The sequence below is a fragment of the Ptiloglossa arizonensis genome, chromosome 14, assembly GCF_051014685.1.
Source record: "Ptiloglossa arizonensis isolate GNS036 chromosome 14, iyPtiAriz1_principal, whole genome shotgun sequence".
NCBI lineage: Eukaryota > Metazoa > Arthropoda > Insecta > Hymenoptera > Colletidae > Ptiloglossa > Ptiloglossa arizonensis.
In genome coordinates this window covers 6461070-6477240 of record NC_135061.1, presented here as the reverse complement: position 1 = coordinate 6477240, position 16171 = coordinate 6461070, and the positions used below count along the sequence as shown (strand labels likewise).

General features: G+C 37.2%; 1 protein-coding gene across 5 annotated transcripts in view; it reads right to left on the bottom strand.

Moving 5' to 3' along the window:
- Positions 1 to 16171, bottom strand: part of LOC143154194 (lateral signaling target protein 2 homolog) — a 51643-nt gene that overhangs the window by 22938 nt on the left and 12534 nt on the right. For 2 of the 5 annotated variants that reach the window (XM_076326088.1, XM_076326089.1), the window contains exon 1: positions 7769 to 7904. The exons of 2 other annotated variants lie outside the window; for them this stretch is intronic. In XM_076326088.1, coding sequence (XP_076182203.1) covers positions 7769 to 7867 — 99 coding nt within the window. In that variant the 5' untranslated portion in view covers positions 7868 to 7904. Of the gene's footprint in view, positions 1 to 7768; positions 7905 to 16171 lie in introns of those variants that run through there. One more of the 5 variants, XM_076326090.1, reaches the window with a different exon arrangement.

Sequence of the window (16171 nt, the reverse complement as noted above, 5' to 3'; positions counted from 1 at the left end):
AAAAGTTTGACCGATAACGTGTTTAAATAATTGAACACGATAGTGTTGGTTATAAAATCTGCATCTTTTCAGTCTCCATTTTCACGACATTTAACCGTTGCTACTTGTTGAGAAATATTCTACATTTGAGGCTAAGTTTGGGTGTCATTCGTTTGTGCTGAATGCAACTTAAACGTATAAATAACGATCGCGTGGATATTTTAAATTAAACATTCTTACGTATTTACACCGATTACAAATTTTGATTAATGGTACCCATCAGTCGAACAAATGCGTTGAAATATTATGTTGTAGAAAATAACCCTGGAAAATTATCTTCCAATTGTGAAGTTTCTATAACAAAAGTATATGGGCGATTTATATGATTTTTCATATTGAATTCGAATCGATAAACGAATTCTATTTAAAAAAAAATATCTATTTATTTTTTTTAACGTTTGCAACACGTAGAATGTAACACGTTGAGTTGGTGTCAGATTTTCTGTGTTTTAAATCAATAATAAACGATATTAAACGCGAATCGCTCATTAACCACGGGAGACACGGCAAAGAAGACGAATAGTAAAAATCAACATCGAAAACGAATTTAGAAAGCGTAACGAGGTTTTCTCCGGTTAGTGCCGACCAATAACTGCGAAACGGTCGACAGAATTTGGTGGTAGTAGTGACACGTAAACATTTAAAGCAAAAAAGTGCAACCTTGGAAATGGTAATTAAAAACTGAATCGGAATTCAACGTATTAACTCACACGTCAAAGAGTAAATAAATAGTACAAATTTATTTGTACTTGACTGTTGCAGTATTTGTATTTGCCTTTTCGCTTATTTGTTTGCTTTTGAGATACGAAACATTATTTGCAATACGAGAAAGAAAGGAGTAATATTCGCGTGGAAAAAGTTAACGTTCCAAAATCGCGGCGAATTAAAATAAAATTTCCATTCGAAGCGTTCAAAAAGAAAGTTCTTTTATTTCCAAAATAAAAATTAAAAAAATACCACGAAGTTAAATACCGTTTTGTCCGGATGAAACCTTCGAAATTGATCGAAAAGTTTCATCGCGATATTTAATTTCAGACGCGTGAAACAGTTGTAATAAATTTTTCGTAGTTCGTTTCGTTCTTCTTCTTCGTTTCGTATTGGGCAGGAGAATATATTTTTCTTTACTCAATGAAAGTTTTATTTTCAATTCGGTACGTCGGTAATAATTTACATGGCTCGGCAACTTGTTAAAAGAAAGTCCTACTTTGGACATTCAAAAAATCAATTATTCTTTCGTTGCATATTTTTGCAAAGTTTCAGATACTAAAAATACGCCTCTAAATTATCGGATCGGGGTTTGAAAAGCTATGGAAATTAAAAAGTGATCGCGGGTAGGTGAAAATCCAGGCATTGAAAAAAAAAAGAAAGCGAATTTCAAAAATTCAATAGAATTTTGAATTTCACAGGAACATACATCAAGTGGAAATGAAATCGCGTGATTACCTACCATATTTGTACAAACCGTGAACGATTTATTTCAGTACAGTGGTACCACGGTTATTGCAAGTATGTTTTACGATTATTTTTCAACGATTTCAACTTGCATCGAGATCGTGTATCTTAGAAAAAAAAGTAACCCGTGCAAGTTTATTAGCAACTGCACTTTACTAGATTCTTCGCCGGTGTTTGTCTTTATTTCGATCGATTAATAATACTTTCACTCGATTGTCTTTTATTTCCTATCATTGTTCACTTTCAACATTATTATTCCCCGTTTATTAAGATCTCTACGCGCGTCTGTTTCGTTAAACATCGATATTAAAATACGAACTCCTCGTCCAGTATATTGTATTATTTTTTCTACCGCATCGTACACTTAGATTAATTTATTTATTTTCTCTCTAACGGTGGCCTCAAACTGGAGGCCACTAACGATAAGAAATTATAATAAAAACTTGATCGTAACGTCTATGCGATCTCTGTATTATTATTTTTCTACTAGAAACGATCTACGGTCATAATTTATTTTTTGCCTACGAATGATCCCGTGCATCGACAATTTTAATGTCCGATCGCTCGGTAGGAAAATTGATCTTCTTAAATAAATGAAATGTTCACGGGTGGGTTCGGTGATTTTTACGTTCGGTGCATCACTTTCGAAAATCCACCGAGCACGTGTTATGCCTCCATGCTCTCTTATCTATTTTAAGCGGCGCAACGGTACGTAAATTAGGATGCACAGCGATACGTGCTCGTGCAATTGCGCTTGCATAACGCTATGTCGATGCACTTTGAATCGATACTCCATCGGCTCACGCGAGAGACCGGCTTGTGTTTATCGCTCGTTTAAACAATGTCTTCTATAGGAGACAAAGAAAAACAAACTGTAACACCGTAACCCTGAGTTCCACTAATGCATAAGTGTGCACTATTGAATGGCCGCGTGGAAACTGCAAACGCGAAACGTTTCGCGTGTAAACGATCATATCCGGGGCAATTTGCGATTTAGCGGAAAATTATTAATACAACAAACTGCGGGACGTATGCATCCGTGGGTCCGATGCATCTAAAACTGCAGTATACGCATACAGGAAACGTGCTATACGATTACGTCGACTCTATTATTTTATCTGTTATTATTTTCGTTATAATATTTAATAATAGCTCTTTTGAGGTTGCCGACTGTAAACTGGCATCGTATGTCCGTTGCGATTAATTTATTAGACCGAATAGAATCGTTTCGCGTAAATTCACACCAATGGCGCGCCGAAACGTTACCCGTGGCGGAATTTAACGACAAACTGAACCGTTTTTGCGAAATAAATGTTACCTACGTACTAAATATGCGGCGCACTCGTACCTACGTCATTTGAACGAAATATGCAAAGCGCGCGTGTTATGTAAAATATGTAAAACGACTTATATTTACCTATACTTAACAAAAATACGAAGTCGCATAAACATTCGAGGTTCACCGGCTAATCTAAGTCTAATTTAGTCGAAACTAAACGATTCTGGTTGCAACTTCGGGTAGAAATAAGTTGCAAGTGCAAACAACAAAATCGTGTGTTTCGAGTCACTATCAGACTACGATTGAACAGTATTGTGTACAGCACGTTTTGCTGTTTGCTTCTCATGATACTCGCATAAAAAATTGTTTTCGTTGCTTCTTTTTTATTTCCTGTTTGATATGCTTTTATTTCGTGCGCTTGGCTAATCTTCTTTTTCTTTTTATTTAAAAACACTTTTCTACGTATATTTTATGCAGTAAAATCGTTTGCTTTTGGAACTGAAAGCTCCGAACCAAAAAAGAATTTCTTAACGTGGCAAATTTTTCATAAAAAAGAAAAGGAAATTGTAATATTGTAACACGTAATCGTATCGTAATATTCACGACTACTGTGCATCTATAAAAGAATTGCAAATATATTTTGATGTCGTATCAACGATAAATTTCAGAGCAGTGCATAAAAGTTGCAAATATAATGAATTTAGACTCCACGCCAATATATTAAATATTCTGTAAGAAATGTTACATTTTAGGTATCAATATAATTTTGTTGCACTGAAAAGAACCCAAATGAAGGGTCACAATATTTATCGAAAATGAAACGTGCCTGTTTTGAACATGTTTTTTACATTTCTCTTGAATACAACAATCAACGTATGCGCTTGTAACGTGTAACAGATTCTTTCAATGCAAAATTTCATCCGAAATGTTTATTCAATCGATTTAAACGGCATTTGGTGTACGTTTTCAGAAACTCGTTCGCATTTTACGTACACCCCGATCAGTATAAAAATTAGGACACGTACCATTGATTTACCATCACCGTGACGTATTGTTACGGTCTTCGGTGTAAATTACGCATTTATTACTTCCTATTACGGAAGTGAAGTTAGATCATCAACTAGGCCACGCTTCGGAGCACAATGGCACAGTGTACACACGTTTTCATTCAAATTTCCTTTATTAGACGTGGCACAGTGTCGTCGTCTTTCCCTGTGTTTGTTCATCGTGGAACGCAAAACTTCATCGTGCATATGTAACGAGAAAGGCTAACGATTAGCATAAAAAAACAACATCTAGGTCAGTCCAGCAGTAAAACCGTGGAAGACTCGTAAATTCGTTAACCTTCGATCAACGATACGGGACAATTAAGATTTGGAATTTTAGGGGACAATTCGAAGGCACAATTTTACAAACGAAATCTCGATGGAGTATGTTCCAACGACGTACCACGAGTCACGTTTCAATTTACTTTAGTCACGAGCGTACGTTTTGATAATTTAAAAATACTTCGAACTACGTTCGGAGTTAAGATTATTCGCGTTCGAAAAATTGCTCGACAACGTGGTTCCAACGCAGACCGAAAGAAAGTGAATTTTAAATACAATCGTTCGTATAATCAACAGCTGGCGATTGAAATTCCTAAATAAAGATTAATCTATTGACACGAGAACGCGAACACCTGCCGCGATAAACTCCGAGTTGTGCTTTCAAGAGTACGAGTATTAAAAAAAATTGCAGAAATCGTTCTTAATTTCCGACACGAGGGGAGAAAGATCGTTCGATCGATCGAAAACGAAGAATCGGTAACGAGCGAATGTCTTTTCTTCGAAAGTGACGTAAATCTAATACAGAAAACACGGAAGATACGAAAGCATTGTTCTCGTGAAAAATATTGCTCGTTCGAGATCACTTTTCCGACCGTGAATCACGTCAAACAAGATATACATTTTTACGACGTGTCTGCGTGCCACTCTACTTGAAAAATGACGAACACGTGTACCTAGGCGTACGCGTTTTCTGTCTCAAATGCAACGACGGACACGAGAGATGGAGTGTTGGAGTTGCCAAACAAATATATGGCGGAGATAGTCGTTCAATGACCTTGTGCGACCAATATTGTCTGCCACGAGCCTCTACTTTGAAATTACGTATCGAGTCGCTACGAAAGTTCTGTCCACCGGTAAATACAAAATTGGAAAACGAGAATAGAAACACCACGTTTGAAAAATTAATCGCCGATGCAATTTTTCATCTTTCAATAAAATGTAACGAATTTGTACAAACGTTCAGATTTTCTATAAATGGTAAACTCTCGATGAGTAATGTTTTAAATATTTATTTGAGAATCAAATTTTTTCTTTTGCAATTTTCAATTTGGACATTCAAAAATCAAATTTTCTAGGAAATGTAAATTTTTAACGGGTAGCCGGTTTCAATAGTTGATCGAATATTATTTGATTACTCGGTAGTTTAAGATTCTTTAATTCTAGAATCTTCGAAAGTGAACAATTTGTTTCACGACGTCGAGTGATTGTTCATTTTGTGTGTCGAAAACTCTCGAGCATCGTTCGATTAACATAAATTCAAAATACGCGATTCGTGTCGAACGTGTGCATCACTCTTCGAATTAGCGTTGTTAATAGTTTCTGACACGGCGAGTCGTTTTTACTGCGCTTCGAAGCGACACTACGCACGATAAATCTAAACGAGTGTTACCCCGCGAAATAATGGTGTCATTAGATAAGCTTTTTATTACATTTACGTTGTTGTTACTCGTAAGTTGGAAATCGAGGAAAAACATCGTTGGAAAAGTGTCGCCAATTTGAAACGTACAACTGGAGGAATTTCTTTTTCCCCCCCCCCCCCAAGTATTCAATTATAATGTTCAAAGAAAACGTTGGAAAAACAGGTATCGCGTTTGCAAGAGAAAAACCTCGTTCTTCGTTAAGGAGATACCGATATGAATATTTACTCTTGTCAGACGTAAACGAAAGAACGGGATTTAACAAACCACACACGGCAATTTTGCATTTTTCTTCGCCTGATAATTGCATAAAGTATGTTTAAGATAAGAAGAGCTTTGAACCAGGTTCGTGCGACTCGACTTTTAATTAAATTTAAACGATGGATCGAAAGTTAAGTGATTCATACCAGTAGGAAAACATTTCGTTGGATTTACCGCTCGTTGGTATATTTAATTTCATGCTTCTTGTTGTATTTATTAAGGACAGGTTTTTTTTCTTCTCCTTTTTCTCGTAAAAGTTGTTTTCACGCTTTGTTTCTTTCTCCGGGCTTGCAGGCATGCAATTTTTCGCATGCAACAATCTTGCAACGCAACGTGTAGCGTGACGTAAATCGTGAGATTTCTCTTCTTTGGAAAAAGTGATCGTACGATAGGTCATTTTCATCTTTTTATTATAATATCGTTCGTACGAAGAGCGTTAATCAATATTTGGAATCTCATTATCGAAAAACTCACGAAGTTGTACTCTTGTACACTTGTACGAAGTTGACGGTGCATTCTTGCAATCTGGCAGTACTTAACAGAATATCGATACCACTTAAGTGAAGAAAGTACCGATGAAAATTCAATAAACTTTTTCCAAGTTTTGCTCATAAATTAAATTTATTTTACTCGAGCAGTTTTATACACAAATACGTGTACAAAACTGACTTACTGCGTTAAATGAGATTAGATTTTATAACAGCCCTTCAGCTGCATTTCGCTTCGTTGCATTTCTCTTGTGTTTTTCTCCCTTTCGTCTTTCACATTCTGTATGCTCAAATTGTGCAATAAAAACGTAAAATAAATGAACAAATAAAACGTAATTCCGTCGAAAATTTCGCAACGTAAATGTTTACAATTAACGAGATATCTCCGATTTCTGAATTAAACAAAATGTATACATGTAAACTGAAAGATACAAAAACAAAAATAAAATAGAAAGTGGAGTATGGGAAAAGAAAGTATTAAATTTACTTGTAAAAATATTTTTTTTCAAACGTTAAAAGAAATGTTTGCGTTTTCGAATGTTTCTCTTTCAATCCAACAACATTTACTTAAAACATTTTTCGTTATTTTTCACAATTACTATACCGATCTGGCCTCTTTAACAAGCCTAGTTTACGTAACAATGGATAATCGATAAATATATTGAAAATTCTAATTCGGATCATGAATTCTACTTTTGTGAAATGTTTAATATGCTTTTGTTTAACACAGTGCATTAAAAAATATGTCGTTACGTGATCAACAATGACGCAAACGAATGAGGAACCGAATAACATAGTACGTTCGTGGTAATGGATGTTTTACGATCCAGAGGCAGACAACTTTTTAAACGCAATACCATGGCTTTCTCTCGGTGCACTGTTCCTTCTATAATTGCTTGCTTTTTAAAATAAAAGCTTTTACTAATTGTAGAAAGAACAGGAATGAGTAAGAAAAAGCTATTAGTAACGTATATTGCAGCAGTAAAATCAATCGTGAGTCAGACATTGATATCGTGAAACAAAAATTCGGTGTTGTTTAATTCCATCACTCGATATTGATGAAATGTTTATCGAATCTGGAATTGATTAAAACTTAACGAGTTCTATTTGAAATTATATAAAATGTAGACGAGCAGTGTTTCTGTTAAAAATACATGACAAGCAGCGTTTTGATTATAGACATACTCTAATATTAGACAATCATTCGATGAAACATTTAGAAACTTTGTTAAAATGTAGGAAATTTTTCGAACGAATTCCAAGTTCTATTATATAGCTGGTTTGCGGATCGAAAGAAAGTTAAATTAGATTTTTTTTTAAAGTACGAAGGATTACATTACAAAGTCAACCGTGGAAAGTCCCTGACGATTGCAATTTTAAAAAAATCACTGTTTGTATCAAGAGTACGAACAAAATTGTCCCCGATAAAAAAGAAAGTAAGCATTCCTGAGTAATATAAAACGTCACTTAAATGTCACGACAGACTTTACGAATGTCTCTTACCGGTGCATTTGCATCGATCGTTGCTTCGAATAGGTGTCCCCATCTATTCGATTTCCAGGGTGCATAATGTCGGTTTCTGTATTTTGTCACGATCGACATTTATCGAAACAGTCCAACCGATTCCATCCCCGAACTCTGGCCGAACCGTAGCGCAACAGGAAGTCCGCGACATGTCGGTATCGTCGATGTTCATCTGTATGCAACTTTGCAAATTGAGAGCGTGCCAACTTTCGAGCTCGATTCACGTGAGCGTGCACTCACGTAGGTGAGTCACTTCCAACGTGATTCGGTGGACGCTTCACGTGTCTCCCTCGGTGCTTTAATTTAATCTCAAACCTCGATCGTTGATAAACAAGTGCAAGAAAAACGTCCACGTGCTGCAGTGGCAGAACGCTGGCGACCATTTATATCGATAAATTGCGTTCCGTTGGGAAACGGAATTGCCACGCACTGTACTTAATTGAATTGTATACATTATCAAAAATCAACGATTTTTAAACGATAAACTACAATATATACGGTCGACCGAGTTCCACTGGATTCGATAAAACGAGTTTCACGTTACTCGAATGTTCCGAGTACTCGAGCGGCTAGATACCCTTCCCTCTCGACGCTCGGATAATGTGCATTCCTAACCTCTAGACTCGCAGTCGTTTCTACGTTGCTCAGTTAGTACAGCTCTCCTGGAACTCGAATAAAAACCACGTGTCCGTGATTCTTTTTCCTCCTTTCGACGAAACCGACACATTAAGGATAATGACACACTTTTGCCGTAAAAAGTTTCGCCTCGCGCGTTCGTGTTTATAAACAACGTCCGGTGAAACAGTAATTGTCGCAGGATTACGCTGTAAGGGATTAATTTCTAACTATGCGAGTTTACGCCCTCTTCCACGGCTTACAACTATGTAGGTCGGTAACAGTTATTGTTGCGAGAGATCCGTCGGTACCTTAGCGATCGTTATCGCTGACAACTCGATCGTTCTCGTAAAGGTGGATCCACACTTGATACGGAACAGTGAACGTTGCATCTCGAGCAATGTAAACGAGGCTTTGTACGGTATAAAGGCGGCCGAAGTTGCTTTGTACGACACGACTTCGCACTTGTAACGGAACAGCGAACAGAACATTGATTTTGAGCAATGTAAACGAGCCTTCGGAACGCGTAAAGATGAGTCCACACTTGTAACGGAACAAAGGGAATATCGACATCGAATAATAGCAACGCGGACGAAGCTTTGTAACGTGTGCGATGGAACAAAAATTGCGTACACGAGATTTTCAACCTAATTCGAGCCAAACATTACACTCAGCTGTAATATAATACTGTGAACGAGACCTTGACACACTTAACATAGCAAAAATTAAGCACGTCGGAGTACCCGACTTTCTGCATCCGTTGTGGCCATCGCGTCGAACAAATACGGGGTTAGGTTTAAAAACAGCCTTCGGCTGTATCTCGCCTTTAACGCAGTTATGTAATTACTCTCGTATGATATGTTCACTTTCTTCCAATTTGCATAATAGGGACGTTGAATAAAAAATATTCTACCGAATAACTCGAGCACGTGAGACAGTATATCGGAGAGAAAAATATCGTCCTACCATTAAAACACGCAAAGCGTGTGTGCGCAGATCTACCTTGCGCATCACGAGCCTGAAAAGGACCTTCCTTATGGACACGTAACATCCATCTGCCGATGGAACGATATTTCTGCACTCGGTGTATGCGGGTGAGTCACGCAATGTGATCGGGTCATATCTCTCTTACGGTTGACAAGAAACAAGTTCAACTACTTAATAACATCCAACTTCCTACGACGTTACTTTTTTCCATAACTAAGTATGGTAAACTTTTATTCGAGAAACCGACGACTAATAAAAATAAACTCCTACAATTTTTTAACGTAGTTCATTCGATTTAACTTTCGTTTAGATAAGTTTTCATTCGTTCGACACGAAATATAAATTCACCGTACAATTCGAATTTTAGTCCTCGTTCGAGCAACGAACGAAACATTGTCACCGTTTTATTCGTTGTTTGAAATTTGTAACCCAGATAAGAGAATTTCACTCGACACTGCCTCCACGGCGTACCGTGGGCAGCACTGACCTATCATAACGTCCGGTTCTATCTTTTTTTGCATTTCATCTTTCCTTCGCAGATTCCTAAAACGATCCGAGGACCGCTATTAGATGGCACAAGATGTTCAATTTCTGTACGCTTGTCGTTAAGCTTCGATAACCAATAATACAGTAACGGTGCAAGTGTGAACAGAGTCGATGCACTATTTAGCAGCAGTGACGAAACTTTATACTCTGACCTCTTCGTTGGCCGCTGCCTTTGAAAGACGATCTTTTTCGAGGACTTTGGTCGTACATTGCTCCCGTGAAAACGCAACCTTAAGCTCGCTGTTTCGTCGCAAGAGAGGACCCACCTTATACACTCTCATAAGTGTGAATCCACCTTAAGATCGAAGTCGTTCTCGATGGATAGACTTCGTTCGAAAAGAGACACTCGTCGATAATAATCGTACAACACTAAACACCTTATATCTAGAAAAATACTGAAATATTTCTCCACTAGAATAAATATTGTAACACATTTTTCTCGACACCGATCTACATTAATAATCGTAGGGGAACGATCTTTTTACTACAAATGTACAGTAAAATTTTGCACGCGATACGTTGCTTCGTGAATTGTTTATACCGTGTAAATAGATCGTACTGAAGTTTTCACGAACATCTGTCCATTAACACATTATTTGTTGCCCGATGGGTCTCGAAATGTCCTCGAGAGATACGTTGAAACGTCCCACGTCGAATTTCTACCGAAGCAACGAACGTGTTTCAATAACCAGTCGAGCATTCGGAGATTTATAACGCGATTAAAGGTTCTGGATGAGAAACGATCGTAACCTCGATAAGAACCGACAGACGAGAACGAACGAAACGATAGAATCGGGCTTCCGACTGCCTACGGAAACTTATTTTCGATGCGGCCAACCTTATCTAATCTGGGGACGGAATTGTTAACAGTGCTTTCCAAGAAAATTATATAATTATCTTACGAGGTTCACCCACGGAGGCACTCACCGGTACAGAACATGGATCTCGTTACGATCAAATACTGACGACAGATCGTTTAACGAATTTGAAAATAGTGAACGAATCTCGACGTACGAATTTCGTGGGAAGAATGTTATGCTGCCATCTACGTTCAAGTGCTAAACGAGACGAACCGCCATTTTTCGATTTACTCAACCGCCTGTACACTATCGGTAGAATTTAATCATCTAACTTGGTTTTATCTCCTTTTACGTTGAAACAACACGAACCAGCATTCCCTATTTGAAAGTAAACGAAGAAATTCTCCGCGTTCGAGTCTTAAGACGGATTATGGAGGGATTTGTGCGAGCTTTGAAAGATATAAAATTAGACGCGACTGTACACAACAACCGTTAAGTGCACGAAACGAAAAAAAATGTTTTATACCCACGTTTAAAATTTATTTTCATTTTTCACCGCTGTTACGTTTTTACACTACTCTGTGTAATTTTTAATTTTGTTATTACTCTTTCCGTTTAGAGTTATTATCAAATTATTTTCTAATTCAAATTATTGATGATCAAATTATTTTATAATTCAAATTATTGATAATCAAATTATTTTATAATTCAAACTACTGATAGTTACTGTCAAATTATTTTATAATTCAAACTATTGATAGTTATTATGAAATTATTTTATAATTCAAATTATTACCCTTTTCGTTTATAGTTATTATCAAATTATTTTCTATTTTTCCCGCAACGAGAACATTTTCCATATATGTTCGTAATTAGCCTCGTTCCAACAATTTGTCAAACTTAATAAATGAAAATAAACTTACGAACCGAAAGCCTCGTCTATAATTTTACAGTGCACTAGAAGATCGATTATCCGAACACCAATTATCCGAATGTCGATTATCCAAACGATCAATTATCGGAACACAAAACGAGACACATGTCCGTAGCGTCACTTTCGAAGCTCTACACCGACACTGTTTACACTACGAAATCTGCAATCGTTGTACGCAAACAATTTTACTAAGGTTTACGATAAATCATGTTTGTCACTCAAGTGTCTCGGTGTAGAGCCACGTAAATATTAAATGTAAACACATAGTTAAAAATTACACGTTTCATTTAAGGAAAGAAACGGAGCGGTGCTCTAATTGGAATAGTGATTAAATATTATTGAACGTTTAAAGCGATGAACGAGTCCCTATTTTACCATGGAATATTTATAGTAATGGGAAGTCTACATTTACTAGAATTAACGAATCGAAATTATTATAATTTTGAAGCAAGACGAGCGATGGAAGCAACGATCATCTCCGAAAGAGTAAAATTACAAAAAATGATAAATTAAAACAGTCGATGCAAAAATGGATATTAAAAAAACGAATTGCTGAAATGTATTGAATATTTCATTAAGATGGACGAAAACTCGAAAGGAAATAAATACCTTTAAATATTCATTTTAAATTCGCTCAAAACCGGTGATCCTTTTATACGCAATTACCAAATCTTTCGGTTCGTTCTTTCGTTTATATTTTTTTATTCCAACATTCCCTTCTGTCCACCAACCTGTTAACAAAATACTGTACAATCGACGCGGAAAGATTAACGCTAAAATTAAACGTAAAAGTATCCCAACTTGTACCACACGACATCCGTGGTTTCAAATTAATTCACGAATATAATTAGTTCTGTATTTCGATAATTATCGCACCGAATATTGCGGGGAACCGTTAATAATCGAGTAATTCTAAAACGAGTTCCGAAATAGGTCAAATCGACCCTTTTGGTAGAGTACCAGTGTTAACATTCCGCAATTTTTACGAATTTATTTCTCAAAAACGTAAAGTAGCACTCTTTGCCACTATGCGATGTTTTTCCGAACAACCTTCCTTATATATGAAAAATAAAAATAAAAAAGAAAACAGTTAATCAAAAACATTCGGACTGTTCCCGGTTTTCCTTCGTACACTCACAAAAGCAAGCGACGAGTCTTTAAACTCGTATCGCCTCTTTTTCCATAATCCTTTCCGCGCGTCGATAAAGTAGCAACCGAAACCCACGCGAACGTCCCCAGATGCGTTCTTATCGCAATCGATACAGAGTGACCGCACGTTCTTCGTTCTTATCGCGACGAAACACGACTAAAATCGCCGGCCGTGTTGCCCGTGAGGGAAACTGAAAACAACGACCGTACGCGTAGGGAACATCAACGCCGGTAGCTTTCCCAATTAATCCGACACCGTGCGATGTTATTATTTCCGCGAGAGCCGGTGGCGGTAGCGCACGGCCGGCTGGCACGCGACCATTTTATAAATCGAAACTTCGATTCCATCGCGCGGACGGCCATGGAATTATTCAAGATACCGTTTCACCGTGGAGACAGGAAGAACGGACGGTGGTGCGCGGGTGGTGGATGTTCGACGATACAACGTCGTCGCATTTTCGAATCCAGCTTGAACCGTGCACGGTTTATCGCGAAACGGAGAAATGTCCATTTTCGTCGCCAACGAACCGTCCAGCGACGAATTCTCGCTGATCGTTGCAGCTTGTGAAACAGCTTGCGACGATTCTTCGCTTGTAGAGAATCATCGATCCTGAAATATTGTTTAGTTTCAATCTCGAGAGTAATTTCTACCCGAGAGACGCATTCTTGTTGCAGCATCCCTACCGTTCTAATTCGTTGAATTCTAGTTGACCCTCGTTAACGTATCAACTCTCCAGCGGACAATGCGTAAAAATACATCTGCCATATTTACTTTGATTAGCCATTTTCTAGTTGCTAATCGATATCGATTCGCGATGGAAATCCGTTCGAGATTTTCTTTTTTGTTACCCGTGGCTCGATGACCGAGGGAAGCATTGTAATTGAGACAAGTTTGAAAACAATTTTTCTTATAAAAATGTACGTTTTAAGATCACGTTTCGATTAATGAAATCTTGAAGAGAATTAATAATTTTACGCGAAAGAGTCAAACGAATGTCGTGTTCGTTTCGTTGAAAAATGTTAAGGTCTCCTGTGATCGTGTTTCGACCATTGATCATTTTAAAACGAATTAAATTTTACCTAAAAGAGTTTGGTAAATTGTAAAAGTATCGCGACGTATGATTTTAATAATAATTTCCACCAGTGACAGCGATACAGACGACGAGTTGTCAGGTTGTCTCGATTTCATGTTCCCATTACATGGGAACTTATCCTAGTGATCTTATCAGAATAATTCCTATACGATTTACTTGTTTTTTATGTTAACCACGGCATTGCATTACGCTCCTCGCAGACACTATCCCATAAATTTTATTTAAGCGATTCTTTCGTTACTATATTTTGCAGCTATCAACCACCGTGGCAAAAAGGAACCCGTGTTTATTCCTGCAAATAAATACTGTTGCGTAAATAATGTATAAGTTTGACTGAGCTAACTTTTCCCCATTAAACTCTTTCTTAATTAATTCGTACCTGGAATACGCATCGTAGATTGCATTTTTCTAAACATATATATATACATATACACAGTAATTAACGAGAACGTGTAACGCTCATCTTAATATGCATTATTAGAAATTTTACACAGTGTAGCTTGCGTTAAACAATGGTAATTGCGCCGAATGAAATTCAAACACCCCTTTACGTTCCGTCATGTGTATCGCGATCGCTTTTATGATCGTAATCGTATTCTGAGATACTTCTGCAACGCGATCGTTATCACAAACTGAAAATGTACACATAAATCGTTCGCTTTTCTAGTCCGAAACAACGAGACAGACTTTCAACGCTATTATCTACGCGATTAAATTCTCGTGTAAAAAAAAACTTTGTATACGTGGAATATTTTCAAATATATCGTTCAAAACGATTAGAAAACATTCCACTCCAAAGACTTCAATGCTGAATACTCTATCGAATTTCTTTTATTCCTTATGTTTTACACGTTCACTGTAATTCTTCGAAAAGTTTATTCTCTAATTCAATCGAGGGCTACGGTTGTTCTATCGCGAAAGAATTTTTCATTGATTTCTGGCCCTGCAGGATCCTATACTCCGAACGTAAAATATTGGTCACTCGAGATCACTGAATGGCCAACCCCCACCACTTTCAACTACGGCGCTGCTGCATCTCTTAGCCCCGCCTACTGCATTTAAAAAGCAGAAGCGCAAACCTGCAGACAGACGCTGTCTGTCTCTCGAAAAGAGTAGAGGACTGGCGCAGCATAAAAGTGGAGATTGTACCTAGCGTGATTCACGGTTGGTAAAGTGATCTCTTAAGGTTAGGGTTAGGTTGCAAAAAGCGGTTGCCGATTGCTGAACCTCACCATTCACAGTGCATGTAAACATTTGACCCTCTTGGAAACAAAATCGATCACCTTGGTAAAATAAAAGGTAGGGAATATTAATATTCCGAATACCGTTCAGACGTTGTCTTCTTGAAATTGAATCAATTCGTTTATGTACGTTACTTCTTTCCTCGTGAATTGTATTTTCAAAAATTCACGTTCTCGGAAACAAAATCCAGCACCTTTGTAAAATAAAATGTATGGAACATTAATATTTTGAATATTGTTCCGGCGTTGTTTTCTTGAAATTGAATCAATTCGTTTATGTACGCTATTTTTGTTCTCGTGAATTATATTTTCAAAAATTCACGTTCTCGTTAGAGCCTAAAAGAGTCGTTAAATGATTAAAATATAATCACGCTTGCGAGATATTCGAACACGTGTACCCGTATGAAAACGAAATGTTCAATGTTCAATTTTCAATTTTCAATTTTCAATTTTCTTATCTTGCATCGTTGGAAAATACCGTGTCCCGAACCAGAAATAATACACCGATCGATAGTAAGCGTAAAAGTAGCGAAACGATTGTTTTCGTCGCCAAGAAATATCATAAACGATGAAATTGATCTGGTAGTATGAATCGTGATATTAATATTCATTGAATATAACGGTTACGTTGCAAACTTCACGGTAATATTAATTGACCTCATTATGCTCTGTCCGTTTGCGTTGAAAAAGATACAAACAACGTTCAAAGATCTAATAAAACGACCCTGACCTTTTCACCTACCGAATATTCTCGCGTTTCTCTCGAAATCCTTCAAAGTTTACAATCTTAATTTTTTCTACAGTTCAACGTTTTAAACGGTATTACGAACCGCGCGCGTCAAGAGGACGTGTTTATTTTTTACTTCGTATGGTCGTCATCGGTTATCCACGTGACGTGAATAAAAAAAAAAAGAAAAAAAAAGTCGCATAAAAGCAGCGCGGCACGGAACGTGTATTTAATATTTCACGGGTCGACTAGATTCAATCGCAAATGTCACCCACCCGACGTGTAATGT